Source organism: Anticarsia gemmatalis, chromosome 11 (assembly GCF_050436995.1).
Source record: "Anticarsia gemmatalis isolate Benzon Research Colony breed Stoneville strain chromosome 11, ilAntGemm2 primary, whole genome shotgun sequence".
NCBI classification, from domain to species: domain Eukaryota; kingdom Metazoa; phylum Arthropoda; class Insecta; order Lepidoptera; family Erebidae; genus Anticarsia; species Anticarsia gemmatalis.
In genome coordinates, this window is record NC_134755.1 from 10,266,392 (window position 1) to 10,288,114 (window position 21,723).

The window sequence follows — 21,723 nt, forward strand, 5'->3', positions numbered from 1 at the left end:
AAATAACAAATCAAAAATTTTTTATGATTAAAAATCATAAAAAATTGAATTTTACCGGGTATATTTTATTAAGTATCATTGACTCTCTGTATCATTGACTATCATAAGTGTCAGCAATTGACCTATATGAATAAATGATTTGATTTTGATTTTAAGTATTATAGAAAGACTCCCATTAAGCAAAGAAAAATTACATAAGTCTTTTTTGTAAACCCCATAAAATGTAATTATAATGTAAATGATTTTGTTTTAAAGCAACGATACATACATGTTAGATTTAAGAATTGAACTTTAATTATAACGTATAATTTGGTAAAGTCATAGCTTTAGGTTTGAACCGCTGCACGTGGGATGAAATGTTATACTGTTACTGTACTTATTATTGCCTATAATTGCTTTACCTTTAAACTGAACGTTTAATTCAAAATACGTAATTACCTCCTTCTGTATTCATTCATGTTCCAGGCTTCATTAATCAAATATTGAATTAAGAAAAAAATGTAAAAGCGAGGCAAAGTAATTTCTCTTTACATAGCGACTTTATTAAATTATTATTCTGTCAATTTTGTTCGATTACCTTTTGCCATCTGGCAATTTCGTCGTTTCGCGCTCGTAAAAGATCCCATCTTTATTGGTACAATATTTTTTAAAGAATTTGATAGCGAAATACGGCGGGTGTTTGAGACATTTTGTGAAGACAAAAGACAGTCGGAGTCTATCTCTCATGCTGTGATATTGTTCTCTGATAATAAAAGGGTAATTTATTGCCAATTTTCGTTTGTAAATGTCCTGTCCGACGCTTTTATGTTTTCGTTTCGGTTTTACTTTGCTTAAAATAAAATTATTGAGGCCGTTTAAAAGGTTTCGGGTACTCTTCCTAAAAGTATTAGGTACAGTATTTGTTATTGTTCCTATCCATATTTGTATACTATGGTATGTATTTTGAACTAATACTTTCGATAATCATTTCGATGTGTGATAACCAATCGCGATAGCAAATTACCTTATATATAATTTTCCCACGTACACAGTCGGTGCAGAAGTTAATATAAAAGTAAACATAAAATAATAGCTTCATAAAATTAATTTGCAAGGGTAAAATATCACTGTTTTGCTCTTCAAGCATTTGAAAGGCTACAAGATCAGTGTTGTTCAGTAGTGGGCGTCACGTGGGCGGCACACCTCAGCCAATTTGTGAAGAACAAATACGAAGGCGTGAAGATACACAAATGTCTTTGCTTATTTTATTCCTACTGTTTTGTATTCTCTTGTTTCTACTGACCTTTTCTGAAGTGAGTTCGTGTTTAGTTATTGAATTGTATCACGTAGGTACGTTGCTTGTTATTGAATTTTGGTAACAAATACTTTTTGATATAGTGGTTTTATTACACTTAGTGTTCGTAATAATATCGAATTTTTTTTTTCGTGTATTGAATAAAGTTTTAAACAAACACTAACGGTCTTCACCCAAGTTAAAACGGTTTAACCTTAATATTTTGATTTTGATTATTATACACTAAAACCTACTCCCTCGAGAATCACTCTACGTATCGGTGAAAACTGCATGAAAATCCGTTTAGTATATTTTGAGTTTATCGCCAACAAACGGGCAGACACGACAAGGGAACTTTAATTTAAAATGTTAAGTAGTGAAGCTAAACTTTTATTTCGTTGTAAAGAGTATCAAAATATTCGTATAAAAAAAAATATTTGACAAAGTTCCATTTCAGTTTCATAGAGGTGGCGTGTTAGAGCACTCTACTGACTCTACAATGCTCTACATGTCGATTCCATTTCCACTTGTAGTAAATTAATGGCCGCCGTGAACGAACACCGTTCACACAGTATTTTAACTTCTAACTTTGACGTAGAGAGCGAATAAAATTGTAGATAGAGTGTCCTTTTTCATGTGCAAGCTTTTACTGTTTAGTTATTAGGTAGTGAGTTTTTGGCTTAAAGTGAAGATATAAATTCCTTACATAAAGTTTTGTTAATTGAAAAATAATTATTTAAGTCAATGTATCAAAACATTAAGTGAATTAAATAAAACTTTTAAGGATAGACTCATAAATTTTCCGTATTTATTAAGGTTCTACTGACTTAGGTACAGACAAGAATTAAAATGCTTTGTATGGTCGTAGAGCTGTAGGTGGTGTAGGTACCTACTAATTGTGGACTATAACATCTATTACTTCAGTACAAATAATATGTAAACATAACTAAAACAAAAAATACATAAAACGTTGTCCCAAAACTTCGAGATAGCCGAAAATAACATTTTATTTTCCCGTTACATTCATTACGTAGTTTGATAAACGGCCACAAAACCCTACGAAAAGGAAAAATGTATGAAAAGCCACCGAGAACACTGAAATAGCCACATTATCCACGATAAAAGCAAAAAGGATCCTAATTACGAAATAAGGCTAAAACAAAAAGTGTTATGTATGAGAAAATGCGCACGTTTTGTTGTTAAGATGTACAGGAGTCGTGTTATTAGCTGTAATTATAAACACATATATAGATTGAGGCTTTCGATGAGGACAAAATGGTGGACACAATATTGTTATCTTTGAGGTAGAATATTTTTTTCAAGCCTCTGTTATGTCGCACCGTTGCGTAAAGGCCTTCCTTTTAAACTCTTATATTGTTACCTTTTTTTGCGTAAAATATTATTGACTGTTATGGCAGAGGGTTTATTCGCACCAAATATGTGTTAATATAGATTTTTAATTGCTATTCTGCGCAGATGGTTGAGGTTGACTGACGGTTGAAACTTTACTAGACTAGAGATATTGATGCATGCTCGTATGCATTAATCCTTGAGTAATTACAATTGGCATAACTCATATCGTTTCTATGTCAATGGCTACTTTACAATATTTGAAACTTTCTCTTTATTATATTGCCAATAAAGAGACCACTAGAACTTCGAAAACCGTTTCCCAACGAAATATTGCGTATAAATTTCCAAGAAAATATAGAAGTTTAAAGTCCCGATTTCCCGGAACACTAGCAAAGTTACAATCATTACACAACGGGAGAAGTTTACCCCAACTTATGGGTAAACTTATATTGGGTAGTACTTAACTACCCGCAGTGAATTCAGTTGAAAGGCACTTGATATCAAACTTAATGGTTTGAAACCTTCCAGACGAATTCTGCTTCAATAGTTTTTATTTCGCTTTAAAATGTTGACCTCGAAAGTAATTGCTGTCAGCTGCATTGGTAGTTAAGAGTTTCGATTAATGAAATGTTTAGGAAACCCGCCTCCATTTTGTTGTAATAAACTTCAAGGCATTTCTGTTAAGGTTTTTGTTAAGGCATTTTGCATCGGGCTATGCCCAAAATGTCGGCACCTTAGAATTTGTTTAGATTTAGTGCAATGTTAATAGGGTTTTGTGTGAAAAATACAAAAAATAAAGACTGTCATTTACGCCAAATATCTAAAGAGAAAGCTTTATATTCTATTATTAGCATATATTGTAAACCTATCAAGCAATTATTTTAGTAAATACAGTTTGTACAAAATGAGCTGTGTTTGAAATTACAAATGTTGCTCCATTTCAACTGAAAGTCAAAGGTTAATTAGTTAAATAATTGGCGTAGTACTACAATATTAATATTCATGTACTGGCGGAAATCAGGCCGATTTTACAGTTTGAAGCTGGACTTTGTAAGCAAACGTTTTGTGCGAATATTGTTAAACAGTAAATTATAGCAATTTTAACTTTAGTTCTGCCTCTATTTTATTTTATACTCAATTTAGGAAAATGAATAACTTTAGCTCATTGAACTTCTGCTTCCATCCTCACCATTGTTCGGTAATTGTGGACAAGACCAAAGATTTTGACAGTCTTCTAATAACCAATATAAATCAGTTTTTGCAGAAATAAAACCTTAAATGTATTGATTAAGTTGTCAAGAAAAAATGTCTATAAATCTATTCAAAAAGGTGATTAAATTAATTGTTAGCCTAGGAACTAAAAAAGTTCTCTCAATAGTCATTTGAGACTATAGGTACTAACTTTACAAATCGTGTTAAAAATAAGCCGCTTGCATTTGACGTCGACGGTGGCGCCACGGTGCGGCAGCGCGCACAATCACATCGGGCACAATTTCCTATCAATATTGGAACTGCAATTTATACAAATTCGATCAATTGCTCTCAATCCGATCTCTCACTATGTATTTCAGAAAAAATATTCTCGTGTTTTCCTTTCCAATGATAATTCTTTTTTGTTTTGCTGTATAATAAAGAATATAAAAATGTATGTCGGAAACTGAGACTGAATATTTTATTCGTATATCTATCTATGTATAAAATTGTTCGTCGTTTTTTTCCTCTTTAGGAGTCTAAAATAGTGATAAAATATGTGATTACTCTGTTTTCGAAGTAATATGATATAAGGAAAATTATCATAAGTTTTCCATTGGTACCCAAATTTGTACAGTTACTTAAATTATGGTCTCTTTTCTCCATAATCATAAGTTACCCTTTCAATAACGAGTTACGAGATAGTCTGTACTTATGATAATGGAATTTACATAAAATGTGCGAAGTATTTTATAAAAGCACACAACCTCGACCAACTTTCAAAGCACTAGCCCACAATAGATATTCGATCCATACTGACAATATTCTAAAGAATTCAAACTTCTATTCTACTAGGTGCTGGAATCGGTATTCAAAAGTGGAGTATACCCTCAACAAAGACTTCACACAATAGTACCTAACACATCTTCTCACTCACGTCACGAACTAATACTCGCCTTCACGACTTTTCACATGAATATTATAACCAGTTATGATAAAAATATGTCTGCTTTTCTATGATTGGACGAACTCGGCACCATTTGGTCTTATTGCTCCACATTTGTGATGTAAAACTAAGCTTGGAGCGACTGCCAAATGTGGGATTATCCTTCATTATTCATAAGCATTTCGCCTTCTAGAAATTTCGTTGAAAAACGTTCAAGTATATAAAGCGTTGATTACATTGCCTAAAGAAATTGAGTTTCAGAAAAATAAGTACTTGTTTCGTATTTAATCCTCTAAAGGGAGTCTCCGAGGAGGTAGGGATTGTTACACGATTCACGTGGTTAGGTCCCTCGGTGTGTAGTGTACCTACATTTATATTTTATGAGAGTTTGAGAATGTATATTGTAGAAAGCTTAGACGCTTACGCCACGTGGAGAGGATGAACGAGAAGCTCACAAAGTGAATCAACAGCGAACGTGTATACTTATTGAAATGGTCGCAGGTGTACAAGAGTGTACTAGAATTGTTAGAATGGTATCATTTTTGAAGATATTGTGAGTACGACTGTTTGTAGCACATTCATAACGAGTTTATGAAATTTTAGGGCTAATTTACTATTTAGTTTTTCTTTTGGTTTTTTAAAATCACAACTCATTCATTAATAATTGCTCTTATGTCTCGGGGACTTTTACAAACACAAAGCACGACCAGACCCGTAACAATTATTTGTGGATAGCACAAATTATGACTCCGTGTGGGAATCGAACCCACGACATCCCGACGCAATGGTATTGGCATGGCGGCCTAAAACACTGCGCCACGGAGCATTTGTATCATTGTACTAGCTGACCCGCGCAACTTCGCTTTCGTCACGTAAGAGAGAATGGGTCATCATTTTACCCTTTTTGTAACATTTTTCGTTGCTACTCCGCTCCTAATGACTGTAGCGTGATGTTATATAGCCTAAAGTCTTCCTCGATAAATGGTCTATCTAACACTGAAAGAATTTTTCAAATCAAACCAGTAGTTCCTGAGATTAGCGCGTTCAAACAAACAAACAAACAAACAAACAAACAATCAAACAAACAAACAAACTCTTCAGCTTTATAATAGAAAAAGAAGAAGAAGAAGATAGAAGATAGATAGATATACTTAATAGTATAGATTAAGCATAGTACAAGATTTATGAACACTTACCTCGGATCGCAACTGATTCCAGTAGTGTGAGAATTCAGCCTCATCAAGCCATATTACGTTCATTACATAGATGTAATTGAATAACGTAATAACATGATTACACTTCAACAATTACAGTAAAGAAATAGCGTTCAAACTAATCGATAATTCTAATATTATTGTATTATTAATGGTCACACTACAATGTTGCCTACTTAATCGATTGTACAACTATAATGTATATGACTTCAGCACACTTCGGTAACTTATTTATAACTAATCATTTTTTTCCTACCTTAACATGTTATTTTTTCCCAACGGGACATTTTCATATCCACCCACAACATTTTAAGTTGTTTCTCTTGACAAAACAAACTAAAAGGCCAGAACCAAGAAAGGCCCAGAAAATCTGTAGTTAATGCTTACATGCTTAGATTTTAAATCATTATTTTTGGATATTATTACTTCAATTACGATGATTCCTAAATAAATGACCATTTGAATTTTTTAAACGCAAAATAAATGTTGCACCAAAAGAATCATAAACTGTGTTTAAAAATATTTTATCGCAGCATTTTCAACGTTTTCAACAAATCTATTTTAAGAACACACTTCATGGAACATGAAACATAAATTCAAGTGTAGTGTCAGAACGTCGTATGTACATGTACACGTAACAGACTTACGACGTTTTCTCCTCTCGCTCTTATATATGTGGTGAACGTGAGCTCTTGTATGTTATGCACCTGAACATTTCGCATTTTATTCTCTCTCAAGACAAAAAGGTTTGATGTATTTAATGTTCTAATAGAATACGGGGTAGTAATGCTAATATGGTTGTTGTGGGTGTATGTATTACCAGTACACATAGTCGAGTTTTTATTAAATTCTTGTTGTTCTTACAATTGTTTCAATAGATATGAAAAAGCTTCGAATTCAATATCAAGAAACTTTTTTAATATCAAAATAGTTTTGTGATGTTGAATTGGAAAAACTTGAAGCATTTTATATAACGAAACGGTTTTCGATTGTGCTATCTGAATTCTGTACAGATATGGCGGAATGCATTGTCACCACGTGTAATAGCCTGGGTGACTCTGCAATTGTCTTGCACGTGTAATTTCATAATCAATAAATTTTCAGTAAGGAATAATGGATGAACCATATAGTTTTTTAACGTTTGTTTCTATAAGATTTCTTGATTGGATATACTACACTCACTACCAACATTACAGTGTGTTTCAATGTAAAGCAAAAGCTTGACCCTAGCCGAAAAATCTTTCGGCTAAGATGATCAGATTATCATACTATCAATGCCATGAAAATTAGAAGTTAAATATTCTAAGAAATATAGCACATTTCGATCAATGTTCACGTTTTACCAAACAGTAAAGTCCAGTCATACAGTCCATCAAATATAACATACTATCACAACATAATCACGGTCATTAATTTCACCATCCCGTAATAGCGTAGATTACAATACTGATTTGTAGTCATAATGACAGAATGTCGCGTCACTGTCACGCCGTGACTAAGGACACGCTTTAGCAATTAGTTAATAATTTAATGAGCATATTATATACATATAAAGTATAATATATTATATACGTAGCGCGATAGACTATTATATGTAAGTGCTTTTATGGCGCAGTCTATAGTATATCCGACTGCTGATTTCGGTATTTCGGGTTCAAATCCCGGGTTAGGTTTTGATAACCTGCCCTTTATCTAACTTCTGACTCGCTCTCTCTCTCTATCTCATGGAACTATTGTTAATGGCGAAACGTGTTTGTATTTCGTACAAATCAGCCGACACCTTCGTGTAAAACCGGCGTGATATAATGTATGTATATATAGATGTATAAGTAAACTATATTATGTACGTTACGTGATAGAATACAAGTTATAAAGCTATGTGTTGCCACGGTCGTGTTTTGTTATTTTTCAATCATTATTTCTATATTTAGAATCTGATTTATATCATAGTAATTATTTGAAAAAGCATTGCGTCATTTGATTTACTCATAGCCTCTAATAATAATATGGATTTTAGTCACAATGCATGGATCTAGTAATGACCGTTGCAAGCTATAGAAATTGTTTCTTTATTTATTTACACTTCATGTACAGTTGAGATACATAGGCGAACTCAATGCATCAAGAAATTCTCTACTAGTCAACCATTGGGTTAAAAAAACTATATTAACTATACTTACAACTTATTAATGTTTTTTTAGTCATCACCGAATTAATGATTTAATAATTTTAAACAGAAATTGTTTATATAAAGCGATCCATTTCGGGCTACGTTTAAGAGAAAGCAGTATTGCTGTGAAACGTAGAAGTCAATAAGAAATATACATGCGTAAGCATACGAAAACCTATAAGCTTGCACTCTGTTTGGGGTGTTGTGTGCCGAGTGTGCATACTCCCATGGGAACCTTGCATCTTACGGGATAAACCTGCTTACATTCATACGATCGATATAGTAAAATATTACTGCCAAACTAGGATTATTTTTTTCTGTTTTGTACGCGTAATATTAAAATGAACATCCGTTTCTTACTTCCATCACTTGCATTGGTCACGTTGTTCACCTGAAACTAAAACTAGTCAACTGTAGTCATAATCATAACAAAACATAATATATTATTATGTTTTGTTATGATTATGACGTGTAAAAAATGACGAATATTGACATTTACAAAGTGAAAACAGTAAGTTTCTTGGTGTTACTTCTTATAAGCAACAGCTTTTCCAAAACGTGGGTATATTTATAATATTGCAATTTTTTTTATTGAAGACCATGTTTGTGGATGGAATCTCCTTAAAATTTTCCTTCTGCCCTTTATGACCCGACGTTCCTGCATCTTTTAGGTAGTCTATTAACTACCAAGACTTTACGGGATGAGTTGCAATACGAAATTATAATAGTTCTTAAACATCTAGGTATTAAAATCTTTTTTTGTTGTTTCAGGAGTATCGTTAGTATACATGATGGCGGTGCTGCCCGGGCTGCTGCCGTGGGGCAGCGGCAGCGGCGCGTGGTTCCTGTCGCTGTGCCACCTGCTCGGAGCGCTGGCGCCCTGGTGCGGCTCCTTCCTCTACCACCTGTTCATGAACCACACGCGCGGCGCCAACCTCTACCACCGGCTGTTGCAGCTCGACATGCTGGGCATCTGGGTCAGTCAGAGCATAGGTAAGTGAATATATTTCATACTTATTTTAGAATTTGCCTAACAAATAACTATAACGATGGCTTGATCAGTCAATCAATTATAATATATAGTTGAAAAACTAAACAGACTTTATTTTTCAAATCTACGGTATGAAGTTTAGTGGCGTGTTTTGAATGCCAGATTCCATGCTTGTTGGATTAACTTAGTTTGCGTGGGTGATCAAATGATATCCCAAAAAGTATTATATTTCATTTTTCGTAAATAATTGCAAATCTTTTCTCATCCTGCAAGATCAAGGTAAAAACGACCGTATCACTAGGAATAATGTGATTATTACAATGTCACTGACGTCATGTATCCCTAAACCACATGCTGTAAGCTTTATTTCCTATAGACTACTAAAATAAAATCCGATTCGTAAGTAAAGGTAGTAGTAGGTGTATCACTCGTACCAATTTCTATATATACATCAAGTTTACAATGTACCCGTATTGTGTGTCAAAATTCTATTTGTACATGTAAATCGATACACCAATATATGGTATTAGTATGAACAACGTATCTATTGTGTATTTGTGAACAAATAGTCCACATTTCAATACATAGGAGTATGACCTGAAATGTTCTAGAAGTTCTAGATTAATTATATAATAACTAGGTATCGTAAGTGAGTAATTATTTCTTTATACTGCTGCGTTAACTATTGCGATTCAGAATGGCATATTTTGAACTAGGCAAACTTATGGCACGACGTGGATACGCTCTAGTCTCTACGAATTTCAGAATAATTAACATAGTATTAACATATTAGCTGCTTGTATGATTTTTATCATTTATATGTTATACTAGCTGACCCGCGCAACTTCGCTTGCGTCACCTAAGAGAATGGGTCAAAATTTTCCCCGTTTTTGTAACATTTTTCATTGCTACTCCGCTCCTAATGACCGTATCGTGATGTTATATAGCCTTCCTCGATAAATGGGCTATCTAACACTGAAAGAATTTTTCAAATCGGACCAGTAGTTCCTGAGATTAGCGCGTTCAAACAAACAAACAAACAAACAAACAAACTCTTCAGCTTTATTATATTAGTATAGATATAGCCGAATTAATACTAAGGTTTACTTTCTGAATACAATAACAATATTGAAAATGATTTACCAAAGCTAGTTTAGATCGTTCTATTTATAGCTTCGAGATCAAAAGTGGAATATAACTATACATCTTAATAATATCTCGACTGTGTACTAGACAGCCCAGTTTACACGTTAATAAGCACAATTTCTGTGTATATTGTGTATCCTACAAACTGTCAAACACACAGAGAGGAGCAGTCGAACAATTGTTAATGCATTTAAAGTTACAGAGGATGAAACTGTTAGTTTAGATGAAAGAGATCAAGTAGAATAGTGTAGTTAGTAGGTAGTAGGTTAACAAAAAAATATATAACTTGTACTCGTAAAAAGTTCACCTAAAATGCCTAGAATGTGATTTTTTTTCGTAAATAATGTTGAAATTGTAATTCTTACAGACCGAAACACGCACTCACTTGGTGCAATGAAAATACGAAACTGTGATGTCACAACACTGTACTTCTATACTGAACTGTGTTTTTGACATTTTATAAAAAAATGCTGATTTAACTCGTAGTCAAGTACCCAATTGGTGTTTTTAGTGATTATTAGTTGCTTTTTTTAATAGCGCAGTGGTTAAGAAAGGATTCGTATGATACATTATTAGTCGCATGATGTGACAATGTTATGGCATCATATAGGTACTGCTCGCGAGGAAGTCGAGTATGTATGATTTTTGTACAGACCAACATTACTGTCCCTTTCTGAGAGTTATCGGTACAGGGCTTTACCTTTCATACGTTAGATCTATTAGGTCGGGCAAAAAGTCCTTTCGCTGTATGAACTTGTAATAAAATCTCTTTGGCTTCAATAATCACAAATGAGTACACGGTTCACTAGGTTTATTTCAGTGAGCTCGTGAGGTACCCAAATATCGAGCTTTTTTGTATTTGCTTTGTAGAGAAATGATTTTATTACAAGTTCATACACACTATAATGCGAAAAGAATTTTTCCCCGACCTAATGTTTGTTAAGTTTCTAACAAAATAAGTTTTATTCAAAGAGCAGCATTTGTTCACCTAAAACATAATTTTACGACAAAACGCGCTCTTTAACTTTCTTGTTTTGCATTTCTCTATATACCTTTTGCATTCGCATTGTGACCGACCGATCTCATGACAAAGTAAGTCGTCTTTTGACTAAGTTGAACGCTACGCTTAGCTCTTTGACAACAAAAGCAAGGATTTTCTCTATAATAATCTGAACATTTTATCAGCTTACAAACGTAAATAAGAAGTGAACTCTATTCTTATAATAGAGGAGTAGAGGGCTCTTGAATAAATGAGCTCGCGTTTTTTCTTACGCTTTGAGTGACGGGGTTCGAGTTTATTTCTATTTACGTGATTCGATCAAGGAATCCTGTTGTATTTTTAACTTAAGCCTAGTCTAAAATCTAGCTTTGATAGTTCAAATCAAATAACGCTGAACAATAGCGATGCAAACAAATTGAAGCGGGGTTTTCGCTTTATTTTTAGTCAACCCGCATGTTTGAACATATTTGAGCTAGGCCATACTTTGATTGTCTGTCTACGTTTCGCAAACAAAAAAAAACTAAACTGGTTTAAGATTATTATGTTTTGAAAGGGTTAGAATTTCTATCACAGGCAGGTGAGACAAAGGACACTTATTTTTCAAATGTACACGATAAGTTCAGTTAAAATAAGTTTTAAAATACTACACATTGACTAGCCAGCAATTTGAAATTGAAGTGAGGAAGAAGTCACCAAGCGGTACATGCAGGAAGATGGACTGAAAATGGACAATCTTCAATACTTAAATGTGATAAAAACGGGTGAAGCCGGTATCAAAAGCTAGTATTTAAATATCTAGTGTAAATGACTCGATTCTACACGCACGGAGACACATTTATTCTCTAAATATGTTTCAGCTACATAACTTAGCTAGCACGCTAGCCTAAAATTGTACTAACCTAATTACCATTATACCAAAAATGTGTTGCGAGTTTAAAATAGACAATATTATGTTAATTTTACATAATATAACGAAATGTGCTTAAATCAAGAGAGCACTCAGAAAGTTTGTGATATAACGTTGTTGAAGCGAGCTCTGAATATACCCAGCTAAGTTTAGATTGAAAGTTTGAAAAGTCAGCTAAAAATATTTTTGATATAAAGTCTTTATGGAGGACTAGCTGATCCGCGCAACTTCGCTTGCATCACATAAGAAAGAGTGAAAAAAAACATCCCCGTTTTTGTAACATTTTTCGTTGCTACTCCGCTCCTAATGGTAGTAGCGTGATGTTATATAGCCTAAAGCCTTCCTCGATAAATGGTCTATCTAACACAGAATTTTTCTAATCGGACCAGTAGTTCCTGAGATTAGATTTGGAAGAGAATATTTCTGATTTCTAATAAAGATTGAATAGTAACGTATTTTCAGAAATAGAGCATAAGAAGTTATGAGTGTGAAAAATCATCGTGTGTATAGTTCATTTGAAAAATATAAATTTCTTATATAAAACGAGTTTACTAAATACTTTAATTAGTTTCTTTAAGAATAACATTCATTCTATGTTGTGGCAATATACTTCTTTTCTTTAATTACAAATTCTTAATTAAACACACAGTTTCGTATCTTGTTTTCTTCTAAGAATGTAAAGAAAACGCAAAACCACAAACCCAGTTTCAGTAAAAAATAATTAACGAACAAAAAAACACGTGAACAGCGAAGGTTGTATTAAAACCGCGGCGTGTTGGCACTCTTGCAAAAAAGCCTTCTGTATACAGAACTTTTCTGACTAAAAATATCTTTGTTCAATTTAACACGTGTACGAATCTCGCGGTTCATTTGAAGTTTCCAATTTGAATTTCTTTTTTCTCACGTTTGAGACAATTTTCGGGTCACAATTTACATCTTTCTGTTTACGTTTCCAAATGAATTTATTTTCAAATGCTTTTAACAAAGAAATTAGCATTGAAAACGGGGTCGATTATGGAATCATTTCTCACTAACTAAAGCCCACGACTTCATGCGCATAAGATTTTCCTTTGTTAAAAGTATCCCAAGTTATAGTCCAGGTAATAAACTATCAGTGTACTAAACTTTACCTAAATCCGTTCTGTAATTTTGACGTGATTGAGTAACAAACAACCAAACATACAAACATTCAAACTTTTACTTTCAAACCTGTTTGTATAGACTAGTGTACATTTATATATGCAATCGTCGTCTTTATTATTTTTTATACTAAACGCTTTTTACCAAAACAACAAGATCCACTCCAGTCTTCATCTTTATAAAGCATTACAGAGTATTGTCGCTCCAAAACCGTATCAAAGTAAGTGTTTCTTCAAGTATCTCGTCTCAAACGAACTAAAAACGGCGTCATTTAGAAGCAAGAAAGTGTACAAGCTGTGACGGAGAGTTTTAACTAAGGGCTAGTATTAAAGCTTGTGGATAAGTGATAACCTATCCGATAGATAAAGTGAGTTAGGTCTGGTTTCAGATGCAATTTTTACACTTGTTTTCATATGAATTCAGTCCTGCATGACAAGGTAATATAAGGTATGAATGTCATGTAAATGAAGCAAGAAAAGTTTGTTAGGATCGTCCTATGTGACGTTCTGTGGTCTCTGTCTACCCCTATTTCAAAATGTCATGATTGTATGTATGTAATGTATATTTTCGTACATTTAAAATCATGCATTACATACGTACATTATTAAGCAAATAGGTTATTTGACCATTAATTACAGACTGTGAAACTATCCCTTAAAAAAGGAATTTAAAAAAGCTGTAAAATTTCTCTAATCTCTAAAAACCTCCTGATATTCTAACTGACACTTATTCAGAAGTGATGACACCAGCCATAAATCTATGGTATTGTAGACATTTGTAGCTTCGTTCAGGAATGTGGATATAGGTAATTAGTTGGTGAGAGTCACGCGAGTGTAATAACTGTCCGTGTGGGATCACGCCGAGCTGAATTACCTTGTAGAGTTTTGGTTTCAGAACGTATTAACATTGCTTGAATAACTATGTCGAGGTGCGTTTGATTTGTGAACTGTGGATATTTGTTACTAATTAGGGCTAAGTTTGGGAAAGAAAAAATTTGGTAAAAGGAAAGAATAATATATTTCTTTAAAGTTATAAATACTGTAAAAACCCAATTTTCCAAAGATGAAAAAAAATTTTTTTCTATGTTTTCCTCTTTATTGCCTTAGGAAATTTTATTATCTTACTTTCACACCAAAAATAAACAGGCAAGGCCCTATTCAAAAGTCAGAAAATTATAACTGACACGTTTCGAAATCCGAGAAAGATTTTCGCGGTAAAATTTTAACACCTAAAAATAACATTGAAATTCCATATTCGAAGTAACTCGGCGGGAACGTAACCAGAGAGGTTTAGCAATTCAAATATGGCGGCACTCGGCATTCGAATTTGGAACAGCGAAGCTCGTCATCAAGTTGCAGTCTCGTGTCTATGCTCTTTAGATTAACGAACGCAATCTCTGGATTGCAGGTGGATCGTGTTTGAATCGCTATTAATCACGTTTAGCGTTGATTGTGACTTACATCGGAATGCTGAATGCATTTACGTCGGCTCTATTGGTCTCGACGGCTGCAGTACGCTTGGAAGATTAATTGGTGTGATCTGTAATACAATTAGAATACTGGTGGTAGTATATCAGCTGTAAATCTAGAACCACAGTGTGTTGTTTGACGATTACATTTCCGTAAATCGCCGTTAATATAGAACTATTGCAATTATGGTTACAGTAAAGTACTATTACTTTACTACTAAAGGCAAATGTAAATGATCTATCCGGCAAAATTGACAATTCTATCTATAACAATTCGTTACACCTATCTACGCAACAAACAGTATTAAGCCTGACCAATATGATTAGCTCTATCGAACCACAACAGTGACCGGTGTCGACACAATATCCGTGCAAATTACATTCAACGTAACTCCATACAAACATATAACTAACACATAGTGTTATATGTTAAATATGCCCATCTATCTACCTATCTTTCTTTATACCTATCGTATGGTTAGTGGTCAACCTACTGGCCATGGTGGGTCATGGCTTAACGACTGTTATCTTAATTGACAACAACCGGAACCGACTTTTTACGTGCCCTCCGAAGCACGTAGACGCTTATTTCAAATACCACTACCTGGTTACCCATCTATATAATGACCGCGCCAACGGTTGCTTAACCCTACATATCATTACCGACCTGTGAGCGCTACTGGCTATGAGTGTCATGGCTATACATTTCCATTAGACTTGATAACTCATTCGGAATATTTTAAATAATTCATCGAGAATTTCACACGGTGAGAATAAAAATTAGGGCAGAGCTTTCAGTCGCGGTGAATGCGGCTTCACGTTTCGTATTCTGTCGTGTAACGTAAGTACACGTGTAGGAAATGGCGTAGTGTATGCTATACATAAATACATCGTTTTTAGGGATTTATTTTTGCAAAGCGTGGTATGGAAAGTAGCGTTTCGGTGTTTGCACCTCCTTGCATTATGACTTGCACCTCCTTGCATGGGAATAAAAACCCCTACTTAAGGTTAAAAATAGGATGAAATATAGAAAATATATATTATACTGAACAGCACTATTCCTGGTCTGGCAGTAGTGAGGAAGTCAATCTTGTCTTGTACATAAAAAATGAGTCGCCAAATGTGTTGCTAAGCTCAAAACTTAAGAACGGCTAAACCAATCCACTAATTGTTCGTAAAATTGTCTTTAAGGCACGGGAAAGGCTTTTAAGGAATATAAAAAACAAAAAGAGTGCAAAGAATATCCGTGTACTGCATGGGTTAGAAAATAGTTTATAAAACTTTTGTGATATATATGACAAAAAGGCATCAAGTATGAAAACGCCGTTAAATATTTTCGTAGAAAATCGTGTTCTACATTGCATGCACTTCGTCATACAGTTTCACTTTAACAACCTCCTCGTAGTGCATCGAGGAAAGGTGTTAAGTTAGCAAAGTTTTATGAACACAGCACACGTTGCCATTTACTGAGGAACTCTTATTAGTTTTGGATCTGCTATTTCGATGGCAAATACTGAAACTTTGTAATATTTGCCGAATATTGCAAAATTGCAAGGATATACATACATACTTACATAATATCTTGCCTTATTCCCATAGGGGTAGGCGGAAACCAAACCACTCCACTTGGTACGATCTTCAAAAATTTCCCTGGCCTCATTCACACCCATACATCTTGTCATATAGGACCCCCGACAAGGATTTTTATAGCAAACTTAACATAAGGTATCACTTTCAAAGCAACCGAATGAAAGTTTCTGAAAAAGAAGCTAGCTTAAAGGATTCTACCGCAAGGCCTGTGAACTTATGTAAGTCTGCAAATACCGGAATAATTTGTTTCTTCCTCGGAAACACACGACTTTTTCCGAATAACATTTGGTCGAAATCCTCATAGATTTATTCTAAGATAGGTTTATCTGTCTTGTACATTTGTACGTAACGAAATAAGATGTGTACAGAAAGTACATGCCATTTGTCACAAGATAGCTGAAAGCTGAAACTACAAATCTTTTGTTAAAAATCTCTTTTCTTTTAACGAATGTGTAGACTAACGATTTTACACGTGACTTGAACACAACTTTATAATGCAACGGGTCTTAAATGCGATTGAAAATTAAAAGTTAAGTATGATACTTTATTTGCTTACCCGACGTTTCGGTCTAATTGCATTGACCGTGGTCACGGGGTGATTGATGTGGCTGCCAAACATCGTCTCTTTCTGGCGCAAAGATACCTAATAAGAGCATTGTATTGACAATGACATATTTTATCTTCTGGTCTTAAATGTACATTCTCCTTGTAAATAATGGATTTTTTACTAGTTGGTTCTTAACTTTCAAGATCTTCTGGAACTCATTATTGGTATCAACTAAAACATAAAAAGACTATTTTCAAAATGACATCGTAGGTGATGCTGTTTTTAATTTACGTCGTCCATCTTTACTTTGTGGCGGCTGCTCTTTGACATTTAACCTTTTACAGTGCATTCAAACTTAAAAAAAACTAGGCTGTATTCAGCCTGACGTTGTACCATATAACCTACAGCAATAAAGTAAACCCAATTAAAAGTAAAACGTAGGAATTTTAAAAAGGTATTTCTTTAAAATTTTCGTAGACTAATTCGTTAGTTAAATGAAGAAAGTTAAAACATGTCTGAGTGAGGGGTAACAAATTGCGCTGTACGTTGGCAAGGGGTAGACCACGTGGGATTTGTAGGGCCCGACCGTCGTTACTGCGCGTACCTGCCCTTATTGCAAATTTGAATTTAGACATGTCTGCTTCAATATATCACGGATATGTAAATTGTGTTGTTGCTGCTCTGTGAAGCTATTTATTGTTATATATTTATATTACTGTAAATCCAAGTTCTTAGTTTTAATTCGATAACAAAATTTAAATGTGAAGGTTTTACATTTCGACATGTACAAGAGTTCTAAATAAATAGGTATAGATTTAATTTACCTATTCATATTTTCACTGAATTCAAATACAATAAACTTTCGTTTCATCAACTGCCAATTTTACTTTACTCAGAATAAAATGGATGCCATTAAACTTGACCCACAAACCAGTTTTATAGCGTAAATTCTGAATAATATTAACTTATTTTAAAAATGTCAACTGGGTAATATAAAAATATAGTTTGACGTTGTTTTACGTAATTTGACGGTTATTCAACGATGCGGTGTATTAAAGTTTTCGCATTTTCCAACGCGTCGAGCACTCTCCATGCCTCCCGGTAGTACAATTTACATATAAACGTATTACATTTGCGTAGTAAACAACACAGAAATTGGTCATTTATACGACATTTTCGACACATGATAATTATAAATATAACAAACTTAACATGTCACAGCTGGATAAGGGGAGACTCTGGTGTGGAAAATGTTAGGTCTTGATTCCACGACGCTGACCGAGTCAGGCCAAATATGGGTTATGGACACTGCAATCATGTGAAAACTGTGTTAAAGAAAACCATATTTTCCTTGCAAAGTTTGTTGAAGGCGAGTGTATGCGACAAAGCATTCCTTTTCCTTGGTAGGTCCAGTAGAAGTATGTACCCATTAGGTACATAAGGCTTACATTTCTTCTTTGAAGAAGAAAAATGAGGACTTAAATATAAAATTCATAACGGTAAAGAAAAATCTTTTGCTTGTCTTCACGTATTTGGTGCAAACCCTCACTAAATCTCAATATGCTTCCTAGAACTAAATTCCCTGTGAAATTGAAGCAGTTTATGAACTCGGTGAGCAATATTCTAAGTTACAATTACTTAGATACCCGCACTTCTCATATGTGCGTTGATTACTTTGAAACTGTTACAAATTGAAGCCCAAATCGCAAAAGTGGATATAAATAGTGACGTAGTGACATTCAACTGGATAAATATGATAACTGAATCCATGATCCAACCGTTAGTGAATATGGTTATCTATCAGAGTTTTGTGTTTGACCCCCGTGTCGAGCAAAGCGTTGTGAAATTTAGAATTTCGGATCTTTGGTAATATAATAGTTATATAATAGTTCTCTATTTATCGTATGGAAAGGATCATATACCATTTACATCGAATCGTGGGTGTATTGCACACATCTTCGCCTACATCTTCATGTATAACGGGCGTGATATTACAAAAGCCTGTATAAAACTAGATTCCTTCTCAACTTTGAACTTTTATCAAAATGGAAATACTTTCACAAAAAATAATATAACTTTGGTACGTTAGAACGTTGGAAATGATAAACAATTGTTGCTCCCTTGAGATATATTACGTGAAACGGAACGAATATTTTCATTTTATTTTCAAATTGTAAAAGTTAAATTGAACATTAGAGTGATTTAGGGTGTATATTTAAGTAAAATATGTATTAAATCGTTTGTTTATAAGGCCAGCAACCATTTTCAATAACCTGTTTTGTTTATAAATTTTAACTGTAAATATTAACTTCGATACGATTTCTCATATATGAGGTATCTACTTGTATGCATACAAACCTAAAGTTCTAATTAGTAGAAGAGAAATTAAACATTATCAAGCCAAAATGTCGGAAAACAAATAAGTATTGAACCAAATTTTAACAATCACCTTTTTTATTGCGTCTACGATACACCTATGTAAAAACTGCGATAGTTTTAAAACCTAAAATGATTCCATTATAGTGTTAGTAATACAATACATCAATCCAAGGACACATAATACACATTGTTCATCTACATACAATATACAAATACATATAGTTCATCGCGTATTTGTCACATGAACACAAGGGCAAGGACATCTGGTACTGAATGAGGGATTCATGTTCAATATTGGCTTGGAGCGATGCAATCCCACATCATATTACGTATTACCATACAATACATCTGAATACGACATTGTATCTAAATCTGTCATACGCAATAGCTGAAAGTATGAATACTATTTGCAAACAAAATTAGGTCTACACTAAAATTCTCATGATACGAAAGAATTTTATAGGCTTTTATAATAAAAATGAGATAAGTGTTTATAAGGAAGAGAGGAATTACTTTGTAGCACAACATGAAGTAACTATAAATAAATAAACAACGTTTCACTTTCAAGTATCTTTAGATGTCCTTTACATTAACGTTTAAAAAATATAAAAATAACACACAATATCTGTGATACAGTTTGTATCACAAAAGAATGCCTACTTAAAATAAAATCCCAAAATTTGTAGGAACATACGTTACATGAGAACCTATACATTCGTTCCTTAGTAGTCGTAAAGAGGTAATAAATTTACCTGAACTGTTTCATACAAGTAATTTGTTCGGAATACACTCTCGTAGTTATTCATACTCATTCATATACATATGTGTATATCTTCGTAGTGACATAGTATTCGTATATTGATAGAGATGATCTAATAAAGCGTGCGTTTCCCGCCGCAGGGCTGTCAACCATCAGCCTCGATATTTCAACTTAACGGCATTATTAAATTTCCTAAATGTTGCCAAAGAAAGTAACAGCTGCCGTAAATGGTACTCAATTTGAATTAAGACCGCAAGAGCATGCCTAGATATAAAAACTTGAAAGATACGTAATAAATTTTAAAAGCAACAAAAATACATACCTTTGTACCATAGAGATATAAACGACCTGATTTTGGAACATTTTTGTGTCATTTTTTCTCTGTAGATGCGATTTTAATATATTAATTGTGCTATGAAAAAATCAAGAACCTGATTAATTTTTCTATTAAAAAAATAAAGTAACTAAGATATAAACAAAAATACATACCTTTAGTACTATGAAGACATAAACGACCTGATTTTGGAACATTTTTGTGTATTTTATTCTCTGTAGATGCGATTTTAATATATCAAATTGTGCTATGAAAAAATCAACAACCTCAACAATTTTTCTATTAAAAAAGAAACTAACAAAGATATAAACAACAGGTAAAAAAGGAGATAAAGCGCATCCCGCAAAAAAGAGCACGTTAATAAAAATAATAAAAGTTGCATAAGAGTCAAGATATTTTTATACGACACAATATTAGCATTAGATTGTCACCACCCACTACCTCGGCTCCGCAAATACCTCCTATCTCCAGTCGGATGGATCGATGCTGCAAAATAAAGAAAAATAATATCTCTTTACAGCCTTTGATAATATTATATAATACTAACATTTAAGATAGAATGGGTCAAAATTTTACCCGTTTTTGTAACATTTTTTATTGCTACTCTGCTTCTATTGGTCGTAGCGTGATGATATATAGCCTATAGCCTTTCTCGATAAATGGACTATCTAACACTGAAAGAATTTTTCAAATCGGACCAGTAGTTCCTGATATTAGCGCGTTCAAACAAACAATCAAACAAGCAAGAAAACTCTTCAGCTTTATAATATTAGTATAGATAATTAAATTCCCTGTACTCTTAACATCATATACTTGCATTAGAGAAAGGAAAGTTCATTACCAGTTAATTTAATAATGAAGTTCTTCTGCGTATTAAATATTTATTATGATATTGAACTTGGCCTTTTTTACCTGCAAGGAGGAAAATAGTCTGAAAACTTAGTAGGGAGCCTTGTGTGCGGGTTTTGGGTCTGAAGAAAGTACACAAAATTCCGAATTTATAACATCAGTGACTCGCAGTACACATCTGATAGTGGCCTGTTTAATATAACTTCTTTATTTTGGTATGTCACTGAACTTCTCTTAAACGACTGGACCGATTTTGATATTTTTTTTTGTGTGTGTTCAAGGGGATCTGAGATTCACATAAAAAAACAAAATTATAAAAAAAATTCTCGCGTCACAGTTTTCGTTGCCATACTCCTCCGAAACGGCTTGACCGATTCTCATGAAATTTTGTGAGCATATTGAGTAGGTCTAAAAATCGGCCAACATCTATTTTTCGTACCCCTTAGTGACAATATATTTTTTTAA

The 21,723-nt window shown here is 33.6% G+C and overlaps 1 protein-coding gene across 1 annotated transcript in view; it reads left to right on the plus strand.

Moving 5' to 3' along the window:
* Nucleotides 1-21,723, plus strand: part of LOC142976429 (progestin and adipoQ receptor family member 4) — a 112,640-nt gene that overhangs the window by 30,198 nt on the left and 60,719 nt on the right. Inside the window, exon 2 of the mRNA XM_076119786.1 lies at nucleotides 8,919-9,140. Coding sequence (XP_075975901.1) covers nucleotides 8,919-9,140 — 222 coding nt within the window. The remainder of the gene's footprint in view (nucleotides 1-8,918; nucleotides 9,141-21,723) is intronic.